At 35.6% G+C, this 23,473-nt stretch overlaps 2 protein-coding genes across 8 annotated transcripts in view; one reads left to right on the forward strand and one right to left on the reverse strand.

The window, feature by feature from the left end:
* Positions 1–128: 128 nt before the first annotated feature.
* LOC115631557 (cytoplasmic protein NCK1) lies at positions 129–16,213 on the forward strand. Of its 4 annotated transcripts, none has more exons than XM_030528344.1 (6): positions 129–783; positions 11,091–11,941; positions 13,456–13,660; positions 14,163–14,508; positions 14,574–15,008; positions 15,082–16,213. In XM_030528344.1, the coding sequence occupies exons 2-6, from the start codon at positions 11,524–11,526 to the stop codon at positions 15,289–15,291; spliced, it is 1,614 nt and encodes a 537-aa protein (XP_030384204.1). In that variant the 5' UTR covers positions 129–783; positions 11,091–11,523; the 3' UTR covers positions 15,292–16,213. The 4 variants fall into 4 exon arrangements, with proteins under 4 accessions (XP_030384204.1, XP_030384205.1, XP_030384208.1 ...); XM_030528345.1 differs by having other exon boundaries at positions 11,418–11,941; XM_030528348.1 differs by lacking the exons at positions 11,091–11,941; positions 13,456–13,660 and having other exon boundaries at positions 132–783.
* A 2,931-nt stretch (positions 16,214–19,144) lies between these two features.
* The window catches only part of LOC115631959 (arf-GAP domain and FG repeat-containing protein 1), a 44,225-nt gene continuing 39,896 nt past the window's right edge, over positions 19,145–23,473 (reverse strand). For all 4 annotated transcript variants that reach the window (XM_030528822.1, XM_030528824.1, XM_030528823.1 and 1 more), the window contains 2 exons: positions 20,164–20,630; positions 19,145–20,057 (listed from right to left, as the gene is read on the reverse strand). In XM_030528822.1, coding sequence (XP_030384682.1) covers positions 20,016–20,057; positions 20,164–20,630 — 509 coding nt within the window. In that variant the 3' untranslated portion in view covers positions 19,145–20,015. The remainder of the gene's footprint in view (positions 20,058–20,163; positions 20,631–23,473) is intronic.

Consider the following 23,473-nt stretch of genomic DNA (forward strand, 5'->3'; position numbering starts at 1 on the left):
CGATAGTTTTTCATTTCCAGCTGTTCGGCTGCACATTCGCACGATACCGATAACAGTACGTTACAGCCCTCGCGCCCGATAGCAGCAATGCGATAAGTATGCGGCAGATGTATAGAAACTGATATGCAGACGGCTGTCTGCTCCGCGTTAATTATTAAAAATTGGGTGTTTCGAACGCGAAATATAGTGAAAAAAGTGTTTAATTGTCTAGCCAAAAGCAACAGCCTCACGTTGCAGCGGTAATATTGAGCAAAAATATATCGAAAACGTGCGCAATTGTCAATTTAGTATCCGCCTGTTAACCAGCCCAAAAAGAGGCGGAGAAATTTCAGTGAAAAGGCATAGAAAATGCCATAAAGTGTTATCCAGCGTTAGATTAGCTGCTGGTAGAGCTTGTGTTAAAACATAAGAAAAACGACGGTTTTTTTTGGAGACACACTCATATACGAAAACACGTACATACATATACATACATAGGCAGCATATGTATTGAGTATTGTCTGCGTTCGCATCGATTGCCCAGCAGCTCAATATTGAGCATAAAGTATTATAAATTATCGTGTGTAAAGTGCAATACACTTTTCCAAAACACACACACACTAAAAAACACCACCCAATCAAGTGCTAGCGCGTTCGTGTGTGCGTGTATTGTTGTTGCAAACGAAAGAAAATTGTGAAAAGTGCATTTTACATGATTGCTACACTAAGGGCCGTTGGCTGCTGTTAGGAGTTGCCGTCGTCGCAGTCGTCATCGTCGCAGTTTTCATCAAAACGTTGTCTCCGGTAGGTACACACAAAATATAAGGCTACTCCTTTTTGCTCCTGTTTTGTGTCGCTCTCGGGCGCTCGGCGCTCTCTCTCAATTTCTCCCTATCCTCCTCTGTGTTATGTCGCTCTCGTTATGTTATGTTTCACTTTTGTTACGTTCTCTACTTACAACTCATATAACCCAACTTCATAATCATCTTAAGCAGCAACATTGCCAAAAAATTAGTTAAGTTGGAGAATTTAAAAAATTGCTACGGAATAAAAAAATTGCCTATCCCTACGCTCTGCGCGCCTGCTCGCTCTCACTTGCGCGTTATCCTGGAAGAAGGGGGTGGGGATTAGAGAGTCTGCCTTTTGTTTAGTGCATATTTAAATGCTTTGTTATCCGTGTTGGTAGAAACACTTTTATTTAGCAATCAAACATGAGAATATTTGGTTGCATCAGCAAACCTTTTAGTTGTGCAACTATTTACTCAGAGTCACCCCTAAACAGTGGCCCACGTCCCCCACCCATCGCACCACTGACTACGAGCTCTCTTTCACACTCCCTCAGTCGCTCTCTTTGTGGCAAGAGAGCGCAACTCCTTTTTGTTTTATGCAACGCGTGGTTTTCCTTGCCTTGCATTTTATTCCTATGCCGTTTTTATTATCATAATTATTTTGTTCAAAGAGAATTTGCCACGTTTGTCTTGTTGTTGTTTTTTCTTCTAGTGTTGTTGTGGGGTGGGGTCCGGGACAGTTTTCGGTAACCATGGTCGTGACTGCCCCACGGCTATAAGTGTCAGTTCCTCAGAACAAACATTTTGTCAATGTTGTCGTCATTTGTATGGCATCTCGAGTTCATTTTTTTTGCCCTTCGCAAGTACATAATATTTTCACCATTTAAGCAAATAACCACCCCACACACATCCAGACATGTGTTTGTTTATATATATGCATGTATGTATGTGTGTGTGTCTGTCTGTTCCTGAAGAACTTCAAAAAAATGGCCGGCAAACCAGCAGAATTCACAAACACACACGCGCATACATTGAGCGCCCAATTGGGCACGGGGCGGGCGTGTGCCACCTTGTCACAAAATCTGCTCGGCAACAAAACAATGAAAACAACAACAACAACAGCTGCGCAAAAATTCTAAATCAACACGACTGTGACTTATATGTGTGCGAAGTGTGCGTATGCATTAAGTTCCTGCTGCGCTCGTTAGCATCCTGCAGGCGTCCTGCCAGCAATTCGTGTATATGCGCTGCAAATATGTATTTATGTATGTACATACATTTGTTTGTTTGCATGGCAAACTGTCTATCATTGCAGCAACAGCAACAACAAATGCAAGCTACAAAAATAACAAACAAATTTAAAATCGCTTGTTGTTTGCTATTTCTGTTGCAAATTGCAGTTCATTGATTACCAACAGCTTTGTGTATATTTTGGTACCAACTTAATAATGGCGCAAGGAAAATTAAATATAGCACGATCTTATTACTCGTTTTGAGTGGCCTTTACCTTCAGAAATTTCTATAATACATCGATATATTCTGTAAGCCTTCCAAAATGGTGATTGTTTTATACTATAAAATAAATCAGGCCCTAAAACAAGTTGCACAAATCGATGAAAGCAGTTTGTCTTGTATTCTTTCTTAGAGCTCCCAAATCGAGTTGGAAGTTAATCCAATTTCGAAGCCACTTGGAGTTGGAATTTTCCAATACCCTGCTTAGTATTCACATACAAGTACATTACGAAAGGTGACTTCTTTAAGTCTCATGCGGTTTTTTGCACTAAATAAATGATTCTAAACCCTTAGAGCGTGATTTCAAATGCATTTTCTAAAGCAAAACCAATAGACTTTTCAATTAGGATCACTTTGCAGCTCAGCTTTTAAACAAAAACCTATCAGAAATGGTTTTTTTTTTTGTGGCTTATGATGTGTCTGTTTATTGGTTTTTCAAGACTACTCACGAATCTGCCGTCAATTCACAGCAATTGGACTTCTAGGAAAGCCTTCACAATGTGACTCATACTTGTTGTCATAACTGCAGGCAACATTATCTTCCGTCCATATCAAACGTAAATTCTTCGTTGTTCTGCTACACTTTTTACATTTTTATTTAAAATAATTTGTAGGCACTTAAGACTTGTGGGCATATATTTCATTACCCCTTGTCTTAACGCGGTTCTGACTTAATACGCTTGCTGCGTCTCATAAGTTTATTGAACGGAACGGAACGGAACCGTCTGCTTCCGCCGTAAACGGACCCCCCGTCCTAACTTTCTGCTTCATAAATTTGTATGTGCGTATGTATGTATGTATGTATGTGTTTGTGTATGTATGTATGCGTCTTCGAAATGTTGCGCCCGCCTCTTTGGCGCAATCTAAACGTGTAACTTTTCCCATTTCTCTTTGACGAAAGCCAGACAAAACATAGAAAAAGCCTTGGCGCTGAAAATTGTCAAAGCATTGGTGGCCAATGCCAACAACAACAACAACAACAATAGCAGCAACAACGCTCACTCACTCACTCGTCGCTGTTCGGTGCCTTGGCAATGTCTTGTGCTTATGTAAACAAACGAACAACTACAACAACATAGCAATAACAAGAGAAAATATAAATCGCCACAGTGTGTGAATAATTCACGTACAAATCGGGGAAGAGAGTATGTAAGAAATGTGTTGGTTCAATGGCCATAACTAAACTCACCCACGACTTGCTACAACCATACAGCCAAGCGCAAAATAATAATTACAAATTGATAATTAATTCAAACTCCTGATCAAGTGAATTTACATTCGCGTTTTGTATTTACAAATTTCTCTTTGTAAAGTTGTTTCAATTTTGTTAAGTATTTGTTGTTTGAATCAATAATACAACAATAATTCAATGTATTCGTTTTGCATGAACAACTAGTTTTAATTTTTAAAAAACATTTGTGGGCGGTAACTAAATGTAAAGACTTGCGATCATACAAATGAAGGATAAAGAGGATGACATGTTTTAATACGTCTCGGGAAGACTGTCTTCCAACTGAACTGTTTTCTACAAGCGTTTCTGAAGGAAAGAAGTATGACAAAATTGTGCTATATTTCTAACAAAAATATATATCGGCATTTGCATCTAAAATTCAAGAACCTATTTTATATTTTGAGTAAAAGTTCTCCGTATTTTAAATGAACTTTCTTAGAAATGATTAAATTTTCAATAATTTGTATATTCTGACATTAATATTCTTTAGAAATGTGATTAACAAAATTAATAGATAAGAACCTATGTCCATACAAGCAATTTAGAGTTGTCGAGCAAAGCCATAATTTGTAGAAGTATGTATATATTTATTAGTTGGTTTAAAGTGTAGAGATAAGGAAAAATGCATAGCAAAGATAATCAATGTCCGATTCTAATCAAAATGTGTCACAGTTTGTATTAAAAACTAAAAGTTTTTAGTTTAAACTCGAAAGAAACGCAAGGTTCAATAACTGAAGGTATGGTTGTACTAACAGTCCTAAAACAGGAAACTTGTCGTTCAGAATACCTGATTATTGTAGTATCGTGTATCAATGTTCCTGCCTTCGATTGAAATCAGTCGGCACTGTAAGTCTTTTAAACTTTGGGTCATAACGATATCGTTGATAAGACGAGCTCAGTTAAATTTTAAAGTGCGAGAATTTAACTTTGAAACTGTACTTTAACAACTTATTTTAAAATTGTTTGCAAAGCTTCACATTAATGATCAATTTGTATTTATGGTCTAAAATATATCGGCTCAAGATATGTGTGGCTCGTTGTATATGTTATTTCGTACCCGACTGTAATTGTGTTTACCTTTGCGCTTGCCGCTGTTAGACGTCTGTCATATCATTCGCTTTATAGCCCACATACTATATACTACATCTGTATATTTGTATAAGTATCTGCGTATCTGGATTTGCCTTTTCAATGCAAAATTCTAATTCTACCGCTATGCTCGACAAACAAGTCAAATCTATTTGCATAGTTCTTTTATTATCAAAAGCCAGCTTTCACTTCGGCAAAACAAATACATAAAACAAACGCAGATGACTTGTCATGCTCTCGCCAACATAGACCATCTGTATGTATAGATAAATAAGTATGTATATATGCATAAATGTATATGTACATACAAGTATATATTTATAGTTGGGCCACACAGCATTACTTCTTTACAGACATCTGCTTTTGAGTTCATTTTACGTTTTTACAATTGGTTTTTATGCACTGTGACATGACACACACGTTCATGGCTGTAATATGACCATTTTATGTTGTTGTTGTTGTTGTTTCTCTTCTTCTTCAGCAGTTTCTTTAACAAACAAGTTCTCCAGTTTGTGGCTCTCAAAGTGCTCCACTTACCTCTATAGAAATGTGCTTGCGGACTTCTTGAATTATAGACAGTTTTATGCATTCATTGCAAGAACTTCAACTATGAATGGGAAAACTATTTCGTATCGAGAATAGGGCACTCGCTCGCAATAAATTGCTTCAAAAAGTTTATTTACTGACCTTATTTAATAATGCATGCCATCTAATAGTAAGGCCGGCCAAGCTGAACTAAATAACTGACAATTTATAAACTAGTTGCCGCTAAGGAAATGGGAGTAAAAGTTACAAAGATTGGAAAGATAAACCAATTATAAGTTGATTACGAAATATAACAAAAATATTGCCAGAATGTACTTTTAGAACTATTGGTCAGGATGATTACTCTATGATTATTCTACAACGGGCCTTCTTATTCCGGGTATCCTAAAATGTATTTAGCTGAATATGCAGTTTAGGCTTGAATTCTTCATTGCTTTGGTTGGTGTTTTCCGGGAATTCTACACAGAATTGGTCAATTTTTTAGGGCTGTGGAAAAACATTCGCTCTTTTAAATTTGCTTAGGTTTTTTGTTTCATCAAGGCTACTTGTGCTCCTCCTAATACCTAAATAATTAAACTACTATATGTTGTATTGTTAATGTGTATTTTCCTTGAATGTTCTCTGAGAAGTGATACAAAATTTCTAACTAAAATTTAAGAATTACCTTATTTACAAAATATGTTCTCTGCTTATCTCAAAAATTAACAATTTCTTTAAGGACCCCAAGAAAAAATAGACCATTAGAAAATAAAAACAAACAAAACAAATGCAATAACATAACGAACTGCATCTGTTACATAAAAAATAGAGATTAAACATAAATAGTAGAATTGTACAGTAACCTTCTATAAAGAATGGTCAAAAGTTCTTCTTAAACTGTTTCAGTGCAGACTTCCCTGAGGAGTAATCACTTCTCCCTGCTTAGAGAATATGTTGTTATCTTAGCTCCACAACTTTTGAATTGTTTAGAACTAATTTTATTAAACAAATGCAAATACCAAACTAATTGCTAATAATCCTTATATCTACTACTTCAAGTTGTTCCTAAACACCCAACATTCTTCTCTGATTACAACCTATACTGTGAATGCTATTTAGGTAACTTTTAATCTAAATGTTTGCTATTCCTCCGTATACTAAACGAACCACAAACTCTTATCGCGATGACTCTTCAGAGTTGGGGCTTTTGCACACACATGCCGATGACAACATTTTGCTTGGCACATACATATGTAAATAGTATGTATATATAACGCACCAGGGAAATTACTAAAAGCTTCAATTTTGTTATTTTACCTAAGAAACAACAACAAAAGCATCCAATAAGCGTTTGCAACTCATAGGTTTTGCCTTGGAAATCGTTTGTTTCCGTCTCTTTAATTAAGTGAAAGAAACGCAGTTACTTATGTTATGTCTCGTGTTTGGCATTTGGATGACCTTCAACTTGCTAATAGAGTCAAATATCGCAAACTAACGCACACACATCGCAGATGTCTGAGAAGGTGTGCTGAAAAGTGAAAACAACGAATATCACGCGTAAGGTAATTCTCAAAGTTTTCTGTCGGAGTCGACGCCCTCTGGCGATATTAGATTTGTCTTCAAACGACTTTGAAGCTGACTCACCAGCTATAATTATAGATAATACTCTGCCTATGGCGTATGACTTTGACTTTGATTTGGAATGGAGTCTCTGATGTTGATGTTAATGTGGACTTAAATGGACGTGGCCAATGAACTGTGCTCTTGGCTTATTAACAAATCGCCCAAATGTGTGATGTAAAGCACACGAATACTGAATGAAGCTGATTGTTAACACTCCAGCTCCTTTGTCTGACAGTCTCTTTATCTGTCTCGAACGCTGGCGGCCTACTTTTGAGGCGTTTCGTCGTTGTCGCCATCAATTTCATTCCATAATGTTACGCTGTTAGAGGGTATGCGGGTATTTAATTCTATACACTTTCAAAGGGCTATATAGCTTTATGTGAATGCTTGTCAATCACGTATACTTTAAAATTATTTAAGGAACATTTGGCACAGTTGTTTGTTTTCACTGCAACGAACCGAATCGAATTCTTACAGAAAATAATTCACTTCTTAAGTTTTGTTTGATTTGGAGGGGATTAAAACATTTGTACTTCAAGTAGTACTTTTACATTTGCAAGAATATTCAATATTTTTTGCTATTTCTTCTTTTTGCATTCGGGATAGAAAATGTGATACATTTTTTCGCTTTCAATTCCATTTAAGCGCACTATAATTGCAGTGCTAAAATGGAATGTTCTATTTAATATTTATAGAAAAGTAAATCGCCTTTGTGACACATGGTTCACATTTATAACTACCTGGAATGCTTATCTCTTTGATGAATTGCAATAAATAAAATAAAATAAAATGTGTAGATAAGTATTTGTTAACTAAACCGATATACTAGTAAAACAATACAATATTACAAATACTGTATTGACTATAATTTGTTAAATGAAAATGCTTGTTATGAGAGCATTTTTGCTCCTTCAGGTAGAATATTGAAAACAATATTGTATATACAAAATATTGTATTAAATAGCCCATATTCCTATTATAGGTAGAACAATTGACTGTCTTTATTCCGAATAGATAAAAATTCATTCATTCAAAATAGGTCTGATACTAATAGCCAACTTTCCCAACATTGTGGACTTTATGCGGCACACATAATATATGATCTTATCAAAAATATTTTTTTATAATGTATTATATCTCAATTCTTCCTCCATAGCTGCCAAAATATATCATTCTAATATTTCAAATCTGCCAAGTCTATGGGAAAGTTTAAGTTTCTATTACTGTATTTAGTTATTTTTGCTCTCACAATGGAATTCCTAGTTCTTCTAGGGCTAGTTGCGATAAGGAACGAATAGATATTGCGATAACTACTTTTTTTGTGAAACCTTAAAACAACAAAATGTTGGAAAGTGTATAGAAACTTCAACGTGTTGGAGTTAATGTGGTTTCATGTTTTTTTATTCTTCACATTGATAAATCTTTTTGTGACCAATGCCGATTCCTGTTCGTGACTCACTTCCAGCATTTGGCTTGTATTCTGGTTAGTTGTTGTCGTTGTTGGCATGTACTACTTATTTGTGGGCCGAAAAACTTTTTCTTTGAACGCGAATCGACATAAATACAAGAGAGTTACTTGGAAATTGTTTATTCGGGAATGACTTCATTCTCCATTCTTGTTTATTTAAAGGGGCTGGCGAACCAATAAAAATGCAATTGGATTGTAGAGCAACAGCAACAACTACTACAACAACAACAATCACAACCACAACTCACACACAGGCCCTGTCAATAACACTCTCAATTTATCAACCTTTCCAGCAATGTGACTGCCTCTGTTTGTGTGACTTTTGTGACTTGTGTTGCTATTTTTAGAATTCAATGCATGTATATACTATATATGTATATATATGTGTGTGTGTGTTTATATGCTTATGAATGCAACTTGGCGTCTCTCAGATGTTCGTGCAACCTAAAATTGTTAACATTTTGTTTTATTGAATTCAATTATGCGGCTCGCTGGCTCGTCGCACTCACAGCCGTTCACTTCCTCGCCCCTTTGGGCAGCATCTCCCATCTCCCAGAGCAGTTAGAGGGGCGTGTTGGGCCCCAACTTTCACTTGCTTTTCCGTCACACATTTTTAATTGCAGCAGCTGTGCAGCAGCTATAGTGTTGTTGCTGTTTTTGTTGCCCGCCTGCCTGCCTGTCTGTCTGTCTGTCTCTTTTAGTTGTCTAATTACCTGCACTGGCATTCACATAATGCGGCAAGTCTTGTAATTGGCAAACAACTTCCCCTTTTATTTTGCAACATTTGCATGTCTTTGTGGTTTGTACGAGAAATAAGCAGAAAGAAACTTATATAATTACGTGGGGGTCACCAAACTGAGGGGTCACTAAGACGACTTGATTAATTAAAAGATTTAGCTAATTCGTTTATAGTTTCTGTAGTTATTTCAAATTTTAAAAGTAAAGATATCCCTGTCTGAATTAGAGCTGTGCATCTGTAAATTCACTTAAAGCAGTACAGTCACCTGAAGAGCAATTATATTTTTATGTCGGGGTCACCAAACTGAGTTGCAACCACTGCTCATAAGCTGATGTGCTTAATCGATCTGCACATTCAATTACTCTTGGGATTATTGAGGCCAAGTTTGTCATCTGCCAGAAATGTAAAATACACAATTCTGTTTTTAATTTACGCCATAAATAATTTCTACTATAAATACCGAAAGTATATTAGTAATAATAAATAACCAGACGCTATTTAAATTATTTTCAAATCAGTATTGTGTTTGTTAGTGATATTCTTACAATTTTCACTTATTGTTAATGTCAGTGTCAGCAGCTAACAGACACCTGTCTTTCAATTAAGATTTTCACGAATCGGAAAAGCTAAGCAGTCTATATACTTGTGACTGTACACGTGCTTCATTCTTAGTGGAAGACATCCACTTGTATCGATTCAAAGCGATTTGTGCGGACTTTCCAAAATCTCGACCAGCTGCCTTCTTTCTTTGCGGTCTTTTTGTGGTTTTTCTAGCCAATAATATTGAGTTGATTTGAATTACATTTCAATAATAATAATAATATAGTGTTTGATTCATGGTAGTTTTATATAAAAAAACATAATTCATTTATTCAAAAGCAATTCTTTGATTACACACCGAGCTAAACAAGTTAACGAGTAGTGATTGAAACAGACAGACGGACATACACTACGATTCGGATTTGTCTTATCAATTTGATCATTTTCGAGTATGTACTACAAGTATATAACATGTTCTACCATCTGAGTGCCACTATAAAAATATGCTATCAAAACGCTATATGGATTCATCAAATGCTACTAAGCTAGTTGGATTGCTGTCATATTTTGTTTGAGTTTATTTGATGGAGAGTGTGGTACTTAAAGCTGTCATTTGAAAGACTTTATATTAAGCGTTAAAATAGCACTTAATAAAAATCCAAAAAGGATTATTGTGCTTTCACGTCAAGTACCCATTCTATGTTGAACTATTATTAGGTTATTGGTTATTTGCGTTCGAACCTCTTTTCTCCGACTCGTTCTGAAACAGTAACAATGTTATTAGGGAACTGAACTTGTAGAAAACTTTTTAAATCTTACAGATGTAGCATTAATTTTAAAAATATATTCTATAACTTTATATAATATTGGAAAAGTAAAATTTAAGTACATGAACCGCATGTTGAACAATTATTAAAATAAAATTTTGGGAATACAAAAAGGGATGCAGCAAGTGCTTTTAAATGGCTATAATCATTGCTAAAGTTACTCTCAGTTTTAGAGTCTAAATGGTTCGCCTTAGTAATAATACTAACTATAGCATGTAATAGTAGAGATTAACTGAAAAACGACCCGATTACATAATTAAGAAAACAAAAACTTGCAACAGTTGTTCCGAGAATTTCGATTTCAAAAACTAAAGAGGCAGGCTGAAATGTGATACCAAGTTTGAGTTTTTTGTGGACATCTGTCGTTCAACTATAATCTACACTTAATACGGCCCTCGTCTGCTGATCTTTGTTCCGCTGACTGATGCTAGGCATATCATTCATCATCATCATCATCATCCACCCATCCATCCATCCACTCATACATCATACATACATATACCATTTTTATAGTAAGTTGATTTATTTAAGAATTGTTGCTCCATTTGATTTTTTTTATAATGCTAAATGATATTGTGAATGCTTTTTACCAAATGGCTTCTTCAGTAAACTCTTTAATTTCAATATTTTTCTCACTCTCTCACACTCTCTTTTTCGCTCTTGTTTGTTCTCGTTTTTTCTTTTTTGGGTTCACTTTATGCCTTTGTTTGCGCTGCATTTTGAATACTTACTTTGCTGCTGCCGATGTCGTCCAATGTCAATAATGTAGAGCCAATATGCATTGGCGCACACAAGAACAACAACAACAACAACAACAATGCCAAAAATCAACTTGCAGCAGACTGAGACTGAGAGTGCAACAGACTAAGAACAGCAACAACTGTAACTGTAGCGAGCAGAAGAATTGCAACAACAACACACACACTACAACAAGCACTGCCTCAATTAACTAAGCTCGCTTCACTGAACAACACTTTTGACACTTTGAGACTAATTGTTGCTGTTGTTGTTTGTCATTGTTGCTGCCAACTATTGAGCAACAGAAACAAACACATCAACAACAACAACAACACAACTTGTAAATTTATTGACTTAGCCGTTGCTGGAAGACCTCACACACATACATATACATATATATAAAGAGAGTCAGGATCGGAACAAGGCAGCCACTCAAGCCAAGCCCTTGAGCAGCCACACGTGGAATGTTGGAATATCCACAGCAATTTGCGCGCAATTTCCCCGATTCCTCAAGCAGTTCGCAGAAACAACAGCAACAACAACAGCATTCGCAGCAGTATCCGCCACAACCGCCGCAGCATCAGCAGGCGTTCTATCGTCAGCAGCAACAACAACAACAACAGCAGCAGAAGACAGCACCTGGCTCTCCAGCTCATCATCAACGTCACACATCGCTGTCGCAGCAGGCGCTGCAGCATCATCGCACACTGTCGACGGCATCCAGCTGCAGTGCACAGCACAAAAGTGTGACCTTTGGTCAGTCACCGAGCAGCGGCTGCCCGCCGATCGACTACAGCAACGGCAGCAGCAGCGGCAATTCCAGTTGCAGCGCCGCTGGCAACGCTGGACATACACAATCAATGGCGGGCAACATGAAGCACGGTAAGATCGCTATAAAATTCTTCACTATATTCAACTTTGACAAATTCTAAGAACTTTTCCAATGCCTGTTCTCCCTAACAATGTTGTCTTAATAATAGATAATAAAGGTTGAATTAGTAAGAGTTATAAGTCGATTTCCCTATTAGTAAGGTGGATTAGTCAACACTCTCGAGAGGTTGTAATCAGATCTGCTATAATTTAATGTAAATGGTCTAGAAATTGGACGGGAATAGGACAGGGAAGCGCACAGAAGAGTTCAGAAAACAATCAAGGCGCAGTTTTACAACCAAATTTCCGAGTCGGATGCGCATCTATCAACATCCTCTAGACCTCTTGAGCAAATGTAGAAAAGGTCGTTAAATACTGAAACTTATGAGAAGTTCAAAGTTTTACCAAACATCTGCCATATAGAATTTATATCTGAACAACATGTAATTTTACTAAAGCTTTCCTACTTTTAAGATCATTTAATATTCATATCAAAACCGACAAGATATATACAACATACATAAAAGCTTGCTTGATATTAGAAGAGTGAACAGAGAACAGCAGAGATATGATTTTATTTTATATGCAGAGCTTTTACTAAAAGATTATTAAAAATTTATAACAAAACATAATATGGATATTAAGCAGTCAATAGATTTGTATTTAAGTAAATATATTAATTAAAAAACTGAAATCATAATTCTGTAGAATCTTCATTGTAGACTAGACACTTAAATCATCTATCTATAGTTACAAGAGATTTCATAAAAATTTGATCGCTTCTTAATGTAAATAATGTAAAAATTGGAGAATACCTTACCATAGATTTAGGTCTAATGAGTAGCTGATTTATAAGATAATTTTACCAAAAAAAAGTTCCTGCACTTTGGGTTTGTAAGACTATTTTGGAAACATACGTAATGGTATTTTATTTGAAATTTCCCCTATTATGGATAGTTCCTAAATGGTACAAAAAATAACATAGATTCTTAATGTGTATATCTTAACTAATACAATTATTTAGTCATTGGAACAATTGAACTATGGCATATAGCCCACTAGTGCAGCCAGAAAGACAGCTCTAGATAGTGCCATCCTTCAGTCTTTTAATCTACAGGCTGTTATTTTAACAAATTAATGCTATTAAAAGGGATTTTTGTAAAGAATTGGCCATTTTTATTAAGACAACAGTAATTACTCTCTGGATTTTACAAATACACCTAATTCTGTTTTTACACGGTAGATTGGTTCCAGAAAAAGTCGTGTTTAAACCGTGCTAAATGGAATAATGTCTTGTAACCCTATATAAAATTTTTATTTTGCAAACCGTGTCTTATCAAAACCGTGTAAAAACAGAATTATGTGTACATATAGTACATTAACATTGTCTAGGGCCATTTCCTTTTAGTTAAATAAATAACTTCCAGATATTTTTTTGCACCCATTGAGAAAAGATGTACAGGGGCTAGATAGATTTTAAAATGTTTAAAACTTCACCTAACAATATATTCTCTGCGTGATTTCAGGCAAATCTCAAGAAGACGTTTGCTACGTGGTAGCCAAATACGATTATGCGGCCCAGGGGGCTCAGGAGCTGGATTTGCGTAAGAACGAGCGCTATTTGCTGCTCGATGATTCGAAGCATTGGTGGCGCGTACAGAATAGTCGCAATCAGTCCGGCTATGTGCCCAGTAATTATGTGAAAAAGGAGAAGCCGTCGCTCTTCGACAGGTGCGTTGCAAATGCCCCACATTCAATTTAATTTAAGTGTTCTTTTTGTTCTGATTTCAGCAGAAATAATAAGCAAGACCCCCCCTCCAAAAGAATACACAAAAAAAATCTATAAATCAATATTTTCCTTGTATCGAGTTTGCTTTGATTTTCGTAATTCTATATTTTTGAACTGCTTTCGGCTATTGTAAAAAATTCATTTGTGCTTTCTTTGTATTATTTTGTGTATGTGTGTAATAATCAATATTATTTGTTTAGTGATTTGTTTCTAAACACCAAACCCTAGACAATACTTTGAAATACCCGTAAAGCCTTATCTTTAATACACACTCTATTAAACAAATGACAGAAGTAGCGGCAAAGTCCTCTTTCAAGCTAACTGGCCGCGAAACAAGCCTCTGCCAATTACTAATTTACAAGTAGTTGGCTATCAACACATTCTAATTTATTGAAGCGGATTTGTTCTAACCCTCTCTCTGTGTTTCCGTTTTTTGTCGTTTAGCATCAAGAAAAAAGTGAAAAAGGGATCTGGTTCAAAGACGCTTCCAAATTGTTCACCGTCTCGCCAAATCGAAAGTCCAACCATGTCGCGTCGCTTGCCACCCGATCCGGCCGAGGCCATTGGCACAGCCATCGTCAAATATAACTACCAGGCGCAACAGCCCGATGAGCTCTCCTTAACGAAGGGCACACGCATACTTATACTGGAGAAGTCGAATGATGGCTGGTGGCGTGGTCAGAGCGGCAATTCGGTGGGCTGGTTTCCAAGCAACTACACAACCGAAGATTGTGATAATGATGGTGAGATCCACACTTACGCCATGGCCGAGAATGTGCTTGACATTGTGGTGAGTTCTGGACGAAATTTGATTACACACATGGGTTCCAATTGAAAAGTTGTATCCTTCAATAGGTGGCGCTCTATAGCTTCACTTCGAACAACGATCAAGAGCTCTCGTTCGAGAAGGGGGATCGTCTGGAGATTGTCGATCGTCCTGCCTCTGATCCAGACTGGTTCAAAGCACGCAACAACCAGGGCCAAGTCGGTTTAGTTCCACGCAATTATCTACAAGAGTTGAATGACTATTTGGCCACACCCTATCGCAACACTAGTGGCGGAGCAGCCGGCAATGGGAATGGCGGCAGCAACGGTGGTGCCGGCGGCGGTGATTCCATGGAGCGACGAAATGAGGGCAACAAACCATCGCAGCCCTCACAGCCCATTGAGCGTCCCAATTTGGCGGGCAAATCCTGGTACTATGGCGCCATAACACGCAGCCAATGCGATACCGTGCTCAACGGACATGGACACGATGGCGACTTCCTCATCAGAGACAGTGAGACTAATGTGAGTGAGATTTAAAAGTATATTCAATTGTTGGAATTATTTTCATGTTATTCCCCCCATTCCTATCTTCCAGATGGGTGACTATTCGGTTTCTCTAAAGGCTCCCGGCCGCAACAAGCATTTCCGAGTGCATGTGGAGCAGAACATGTACTGCATTGGCCAGCGTAAATTCCATTCTCTAGACCAGCTGGTCGATCATTACCAAAGAGCCCCCATCTATACGAACAAGCAGGGCGAGAAGCTGTATTTGGTGCGACCATTGCCGAAGGCCAATGGCACGTAAGCTGCTGCGACAGCTGCTGCCATCGATCGTTGCGTAACCTACTCATCTAAATAGGGCTTATTCTCGAAACATATGCATATATATATATATATATACATACAATATATATACGAAAGGCAAAACCATACATTAATTCAATGATATACCAAGGCAGTACATTACAAGTATAATGCAAGAAAACTCAATGCAAGTAAGGAAAAGAGCAAGTGTGCTCGTAAATGAAAAAATTGTGTAGTTCAATAATACTTTTGTCACTCTTATGCTTTCGCATTTTTTGCAATACATAATAACATTTGATAACGATGTGTGTGTGTATATATATAAATCGGCTGGTTTTCTAATGCGTTACATTGTCAACACAGACGGCAAAGAACAAAACTAAGAAAATAAAAAAGAAGCAAACCTTGTATAACAAAGGATATAAGGGACAGAAAAGCAGACAAGCAGTTAGTCGTCAGCCAGAGTAGTAACAGACTTTTTGTACTTTTATAAAATTAAATAAATTAAATTATATATATATTTAAAGCTTAATTAGGCATTGGCTATGTTTGTACTTTTACGTTTACACTATGCCTATTTTTGTAAACAAGAAATCTCTAAGAAATCTCTAATGAATAGTTCACAATTCAATTCAATCATTTCTAGATGTCCACATCAACCTAACATACATATATACAAACAAACAAACAAACATACATACATGTATTGCACATAAATAAAGAGTATTAAAGATTGTAGGAAAGTACACACACAGTCAAGTAAACAAAAGAATACAAATGCTTTTAAACAACAATTGTAATACAGAGAAAACAAAGAGAAAATGGGAAAACAAACATGTATCCAGCGACAAAGCTAAGAAAGTTACATGAGCATCATTCATAGATATATATATATATATAAATATATATAGATGTGTAAACTACATGAGTGTATTTTGGAATTACATACATATATGTATTAACTATTTACTACTTGCAATTTATATTCAAAGAAAACGAGTCCACAAGAGTTACAAAGCATCACAAAATATAAGTACATATACCTACCTATCATATACCTGCAAAACTATATGCTTTTATCTATGTAAATATGTAAGTGGACACAATGATTTGTGTGTGCGTGTGTAGCCCCGACAAATTAAAGAACCGCTTACCCGATAAACCACCCAAAAGAAAAGCAAACGCATAAGCCATATATCACATGAAAAAATGTTCAGTCTTTGAAGAAGTATAAAAAACAAAAAGATGGGAGCAGTCGTAAAGTTGTTTCTTACAAACATTTTACTATATTTGGAGAGCTATTTAATCTATAGAGAGAAAGTAATTTGGAATATATTTGTCTTTTTATAATTTCGATTGAACTCGTTGAAGAACTTTTATGTTCTCATTAGTCTGAGCTCTGTTCAGATTAAGAATTTTGGTGCATTTTGATAAGCCGGCTTCTATTTAATAAGTTCTACTACTTACACTTCCTGCAGGGTCTACAAAAATAGTTGACAAGCCAGAAAAACTGTAGGACAAAAGGTTGTGAAAATCGTGGTAGAAGATAACTAAATAACATCTACAACTATTATGTCGACTCTATTTGGAGGGTTTATTGAAATTTAAAGTAAATTTTGAAAATTGTAAGCTCTGCAAACATTTGAATTTCATTTGAAGAAACAATTTTCATTTCCAACTGCCTCATTTAGCAAAAATTGACACCGTTCTTGGTCTTCAATACTCACATAGTCATCTCTTTGTTACAACAATTTACATTTAAAAGAAAGAACTACAATTAAAGTAAAATATATGATACAAAATATCTAAATCAGCTGTTCTAGGCGACTAGTTATAAACATAATCATCATACGCGAAAACGTGACGGGAGAAAAAGAGAAGAAGTAAACATTAAAGGATTATATAAGCCATACTGTACAGTTGACGCAATTGCAATGCTAACCTAAGCACTTCTTATATTAAACATATACTATACGTACTTGTATGTATGTATGTAGTACGCCGCGATTCCAGCTTTAATTTTGTTTCTGAATATTACAGCATACACGTACCATATAAGTTTTTATTTTTATTTTAGTTTTATTTCATTCGTTTGTTTTTTGTTAGCTTTAGACGAAACGTGAGCGTATCATTAAAGAAACAAAAAAACAAAAAACAGAAAAGAAAAATCAGCAGAGTTTTGTTAAACGTATAGGGAAGGCAATTAGATCGGAATGGAGGATGGGAGAAACCAATAGTGTTTTAATAACTTTCGACTTATTTCATATGCGAATTTTTAAATATACATTACATACAATATAAAAACGTAAATAATTTATAATTGCTAATGAAAAGAAAAACGAAACAAAAACAAACAACCAACTAGTACTAAAGAAGAAGAACAAACTAGAAATTATACCGAAACGGAAATGAATAAAAATACATTAAATAAATTAAACATTTTCGTGTGCACATTTGTCTCCATTTTATTATTTGAATGTCGAGTTGCAGGTGAAGGTATGGATAAATGGATGATTATATCGTTCGATGCCCTCCGCTCGCCGTTTAATTCAAACTACATGGGTGTCGTTAGCTTTCTTTGTTTTATTGTTATAGTACGTTGAATTTTTAATATAGACATAAGGCTTTTCTTTAATATATTTTAGCTCAAGTATTGAAAAAATTTCTCTACCTCTCTCATTGGACTTGTGTACGATTAATTTCAATTTGGAATATGTACAAGTACATATGTACATAGATAGAATAAAGTGGAGGAGCAATGATAACTAGAGTATTCACATCCAAGTGTTAGCTTGTCGCTGGTCTTACAAATCGTTAGCAGCCGAATTCGCTTCGAACCGAGCTCTCTAAAATCGATTTATAGAGAAAACATGTGGGGAAAGACAAGTATGAAACGATGAGAATTGTATTTTGTTCGTACGCTAAGTTTTACTCAAGATCTTATTTGCAAGCTTCAAGGAGTTCTCGTTACGTTTCGGCATATTTCTCGTATTATATTGAAATAAATTCCATGACATGACTGGCTGGCTCTCTTCAATTTATTTCTAGTTATTTTCTTTAGAAGTTAACAATGCTTCTTCCTTATATAAAATTTCTGATGACACCTTATTCTTTTTCAGGATTTTTCAGAAACCAATCTACGGTGTAAAAACAGAATTAGATGTATTAGTATTAAACAGTTGGCCTGAATAATAGTTAAGCTATTTTCAACGCCAGTCTATCAAGCTTTTTTCAACGCTATGTATGACTGCTTTTATTTCAAGCCACTCTATCAACCATTCTTCAATCTTATTTAAGACAATGTCCTTCATGATCTCTTTATTGTTAACCATCATCTTTAACGCATTTTAAACATCAAACTCTCAACAACCGTTATTACGACTCTTGGCAATCAACCATCAAAAAATATTAGTGTTTCTGGTGTTGTTGATTGATTGATCAATCCATTTAGGTCTTCCCACGTGCTCGCCTTGATCACCCACCAGCTGCCACGTCTTCAATAATTTTTAAAAAGTTTGAAAGACAGCTTTAATAAGATTTGTTTCTTGGATCAACATCTCCAACCATTATTAGACAGTCTTGAACATTTTTATACCGTCAACCATAATGAGTTACGGGCTCGGTTCGGACATTTTAAAAGTTTTGCTCTAGAAAATGTACAAATTTGATAGTTTTGATGTGAATACTCGTATAGTTTGATATATGTAGACTTACAAAATAAGTGCCCAGCTAATGTTTGCTGAGGCAAAAGTACTTTTTAATTTGTACAACTTAACAAGCTTTTAGTTTGTTTCTTGTATTGAGCAAAGATGTCCCTCCCCCTTTCATTAAAACAAAAGTAAAAACAAGCTGCATTTAATTTAGGTACAAAAGCATATATATATTTGTTATATATACATATTTAGTTGCATGTTTTTGCATGTTATATGTAGTATTAGTTCATAATTTATAGTATCATAATCTTATTAAGGCCACACAATCAATAACTGACAGAGCTTCTTCGTACCCTAAAAACAAACGCGCAAAAATTTATAAAAAATACGCGAAACGAAACAAAAAGAAGGGACAAACAATTTCGATAAGAAATAAGAGAGAAACACGAAAATAAAATCTATAATTAAAGAATACATATATACTTGTATTTGTATAGCAAGGCAAAACTGTTGACTAAACTGATGAGGGGGTGGGGGCTAGAGTTTACATTAAATTTTAAGATGCATATTTAGATGTATATATAGTATATATATGTATATGTATAGTATGTTTACATAAATCGACTTACAGGCCTAGCTCGCTTGATCGCTCAATCTTAGGTTAGTATGCTTTATAAATAGTATTTAAGTTAAGCTAATGCGACAATGACAAAAGACAGACGACATTGGCTGCGTTGTAAATTTTTGCATGTTGAATAATTTCTTTCTTTCTTTCTTTTGTTTTTTGTTTTGTTTTCTTTCATTTTCATTTTTGTTTTTGTTTTGATAGTGAAAAAGTTTCTATAGATGCTAAAGGCAACAAGTAAATACAAATATTTGTAATTAAATTGTTCATAAAATGGACTAAACTTTGTTTTGTTTTGCGTTTTGTTTTGTTCAACTGCTTTCTTTCTTTCATTTCTTTTGTTGTTGTTGTTGTTGTGTTTGTGGTTGTTCAACGTTTCAGCCAAGTTGCAAGTGGCTGGTTCAATGCCTCGTTGTTATTGTTATTGTTGTTCGATTTGCTCCAATCTCATAAAAATGGATTATTGGTGTTCATGGCGCCGCCGCTGGCCTGCGAATGGCAATAAAAACAAAGACGAGTGAGAAATAAATATATAGACCGTGTACTGTACAATTCAAATAACATTATCGTCATCATCTCATTCAGTGGCACGTACCGCAAAGGGATTATTGTAGGCTGAGACGCCACCACCAATGGCCATGACGGGCGTCGGCTGCATGATGCTCCCAAAGCCACAGCCATTCGGCAATGCTTGGGGCAAGGCGTAGGGGCCGGTGCCAACAGAGCTGCCATTGAAATTGTAAAAGGACGCCTGCTGGGTCGGCGCTGCTGCCACCGCTGCCACCGCCACTGCGGGCTGAAGCAGCTGCGCCGCTTGAGGTTGACTGCTGCTGTTGCTGTTGCCTCCAAAGCCATTTGGTATGAGTGTCAATTGCCCGTAGAGATTCTGCTGCTGGAATGGATTCACAATTGGGCCGGCGCCGTTCCCATTCAGCAGCAGCTGCTGCTGTTGTTGTTGTTGTTGCTGTTGCAGTTGTAGTTGTTGGCTCTTGAATGGGTTGGCATTGCTGCTGCCGTTGCTGCTGATGCTGCCGTTGTTGTTGTTGTTGTTGTTGTTGTGCACTGCAACAAAAAAAAGGTCACAAGGTTGAGCACATTTCGCCAAATTGATTACAAGTTTAAATAGCCTTGCAAGGCAGAAAGCCATTACCGCGCTTCATAATCAACTAATAACTGTGTTTGAAGGATGATGTATTTTGAATGTCCTTACTGAATTTACAGTTATTTATAGTAGTTGACGAAATTAGTGTGACATTGCGCTAAAATCTATTGAAGGTATTTTGCTAAGAATAAGCTGTTGCTTGCAAATATCAGCGAATATCCCTAACCAGTAAGTATGGACAGTACTAGAGTTGGGCCTGCTTTTTGGACGAAATTTACCTTTATTTATTATTATTATTTTCTAGTGCGACAAGAAAAATTCTTATAAAGTAATGCACTAGTCATAAAAACAAACAATTTTCATTTAAGACTTAAAAACATGCAAGGGTCTAACTACTATACAATTTTTATGGGGATTTGCTTTTCAGCTCTACAAAGAATATGTTAAAGATTTGCTTGATTTGTTGGTTGGTTGTCTTGCTCTTATCATAGAATTCTGTTTCTTACTGTATTGCACTTTAAATTAATATAAAATTATTCTTTTTATTATTATTTTATTATAATAATATTTTTTATATTTTTTACCACGGTTATCTAATTGAGTTTAATTGAAATTTTCGTATATAAACGCATGATTTCCGAATTCGCTTTTCACTTTCCAGCAAAAGAATTTGGTTATTTTTTAAAGGGATTGCGGTACCACCCAATAATAATAAACCGCTTCTCTAAATCATTTATTTAAAATAGATGGATTTATTGGAGTTTGATGGAATAATTCCTGAAATTTATGCAATGAGTGATGCAACAGAAAATATTAATAATGTTCGTACACAAAAGAGAATAGTTAAGCATTCATAGATATAGGTATAGCTATGTTGGGTTTCTTGAGATTCTTTATATTGTTGAAGGATATAATTGTGAAGACTTAGTGATTTATAGATAAACATACTTATATTGTGGCAGTCATATTTCCCTACATCATGGATATATTCAAAGATAATAAGATAATGGAAGATTCAAAGATATTCAATTCTTCATCACTGATTAAAAATGATTCCAAAATTCAGAAATCATTTAGATCGCTTTCATACAGAACTCTTAATGGATATTTCGTAAAAATAGACAGACTTATTAAGGCAGCAATTGAGATTTTTAAATTAATTTTGTGTTTTTAAAATCTTATTAATGATTATAAGTAATTTCTAGAAGCAAAATAAATATCAGAGAACGGGCCAATGTTAATGATGTATCACATTAATTAAAGATTGTAGTCTTAAATTTCTTTACTTTAAACCTATTACTACCTTAATACTGCTTCTCCCAAGTTATTCACTTAGAAGGAGATTATATTTATAAAAAATTAAAGAATCATTTTCCAAACATAACTTTTCTCTCTGTATCTAGGCAGATGTCTTGTTTAGTATTGTAAGCCTTTTTCTATTGCCTTTTCTCCATGTCTTTTTTGTCAGCAGATGCCACAAAAAGTTATTGAATCGATGAAAGGTGGCTTACTACTGTTTCAAGTCATTCTATGTTATAGCTAGGATTTAGCGAGCCGATGTTTTTGTCATATTCCAATACAGCTAACTCTGTTGTTACACGGTCTTTTTTTACACGAGTTTGATAAAACTCGGTTTGAAAATTAAAAAGTTCATATATATTATACAAGGTGCAATTCAAAGTAAACAGGACTTTTTGAAGCTAGCGCCCCCTGGTGGCGCTATCTATATGTCGACTGGTGCGTTAGAATCTGCTATCTTTATCGATTGTCCAGTGAGTTTTTTTTATTTTGACATTGACATTTCATTGATTATGACATTTCATCGATTGGAAGTGAAGTTGAAGTTATTGCGTTTTAAGTGTCAGTATGTTTGTGTTATCGGTCGGAAAATGAGCTTCGAAAAAAAGAGCCAACATTAAATTTTGTTTTAAAATTGGTAAAACTTTTACCGAAATTGATGAAACAAGTTTATGGCGATGATTGCCTATCCCGTAGCAGAGTGCACGAGTGGTTTCAACGTTTTCAAAGTGGTCGTGAGGACATAAATGACGATCAACATGTGGGCCAATCAAAATTCGTGATCACCAAAAATGCCATCAAAACAGTGCGTGAATTCATCAAAAATCAGCCGAAATCATCATTGAAATCGATGGAAATGGAATTGAACATCTCCAAAACATCGATTTATCGCATTTTGACCGAACATTTGGGCTTACGAAAGGTGTGTGCACGGTTTGTTCCGCACAAATTGACTGACGACCAAAAATTGCTCAAAAATCAACCGATTGTGACCGATTATTTGACCAAAAATCACATTTTAACCATTAACCACTCGCCGTATTCACCTGATATGGCACCGTGCGACTTCTACCTTTTCGGAAAACTACATTTGGCCATGAAAGGAAACCGCTATGCTGACGTTGATGCCATCCAACAGGCGGCGACCGCCATCCTCAACGCTATACCGACAAATGACCTAAAAAAGTCGTTCGATCTCCTTCTTGAACGTGCAAAACGTTGTATTCAGGCGGAAGGAGACTATTTTGAAGGCGACCAATAAATTTTTCAAAAAAAAAAAAATAGTTTTCGTTTTTTAATAAAAGTCCTGGAACTTTTGAATTGCACCTTGTATTAGAGATGAGGAACCAAGCACCTATTTTAGCATATGATCAATGTCTTTTTTACACGGTTTTTTCTGGAACCAATCTAAAAACAGATCTGAGAACTTCATTATAGAGAAAGCTGTAAAGCAAACAGAAGACACAAATAGAACATATGCTGTTTGACTATCTAGCATATATTT

The sequence above is a fragment of the Scaptodrosophila lebanonensis genome, unplaced genomic scaffold, assembly GCF_003285725.1.
Source record: "Scaptodrosophila lebanonensis strain 11010-0011.00,11010-0021.00 unplaced genomic scaffold, SlebRS2 tig00001412-arrow-pilon, whole genome shotgun sequence".
Lineage (NCBI taxonomy): Eukaryota > Metazoa > Arthropoda > Insecta > Diptera > Drosophilidae > Scaptodrosophila > Scaptodrosophila lebanonensis.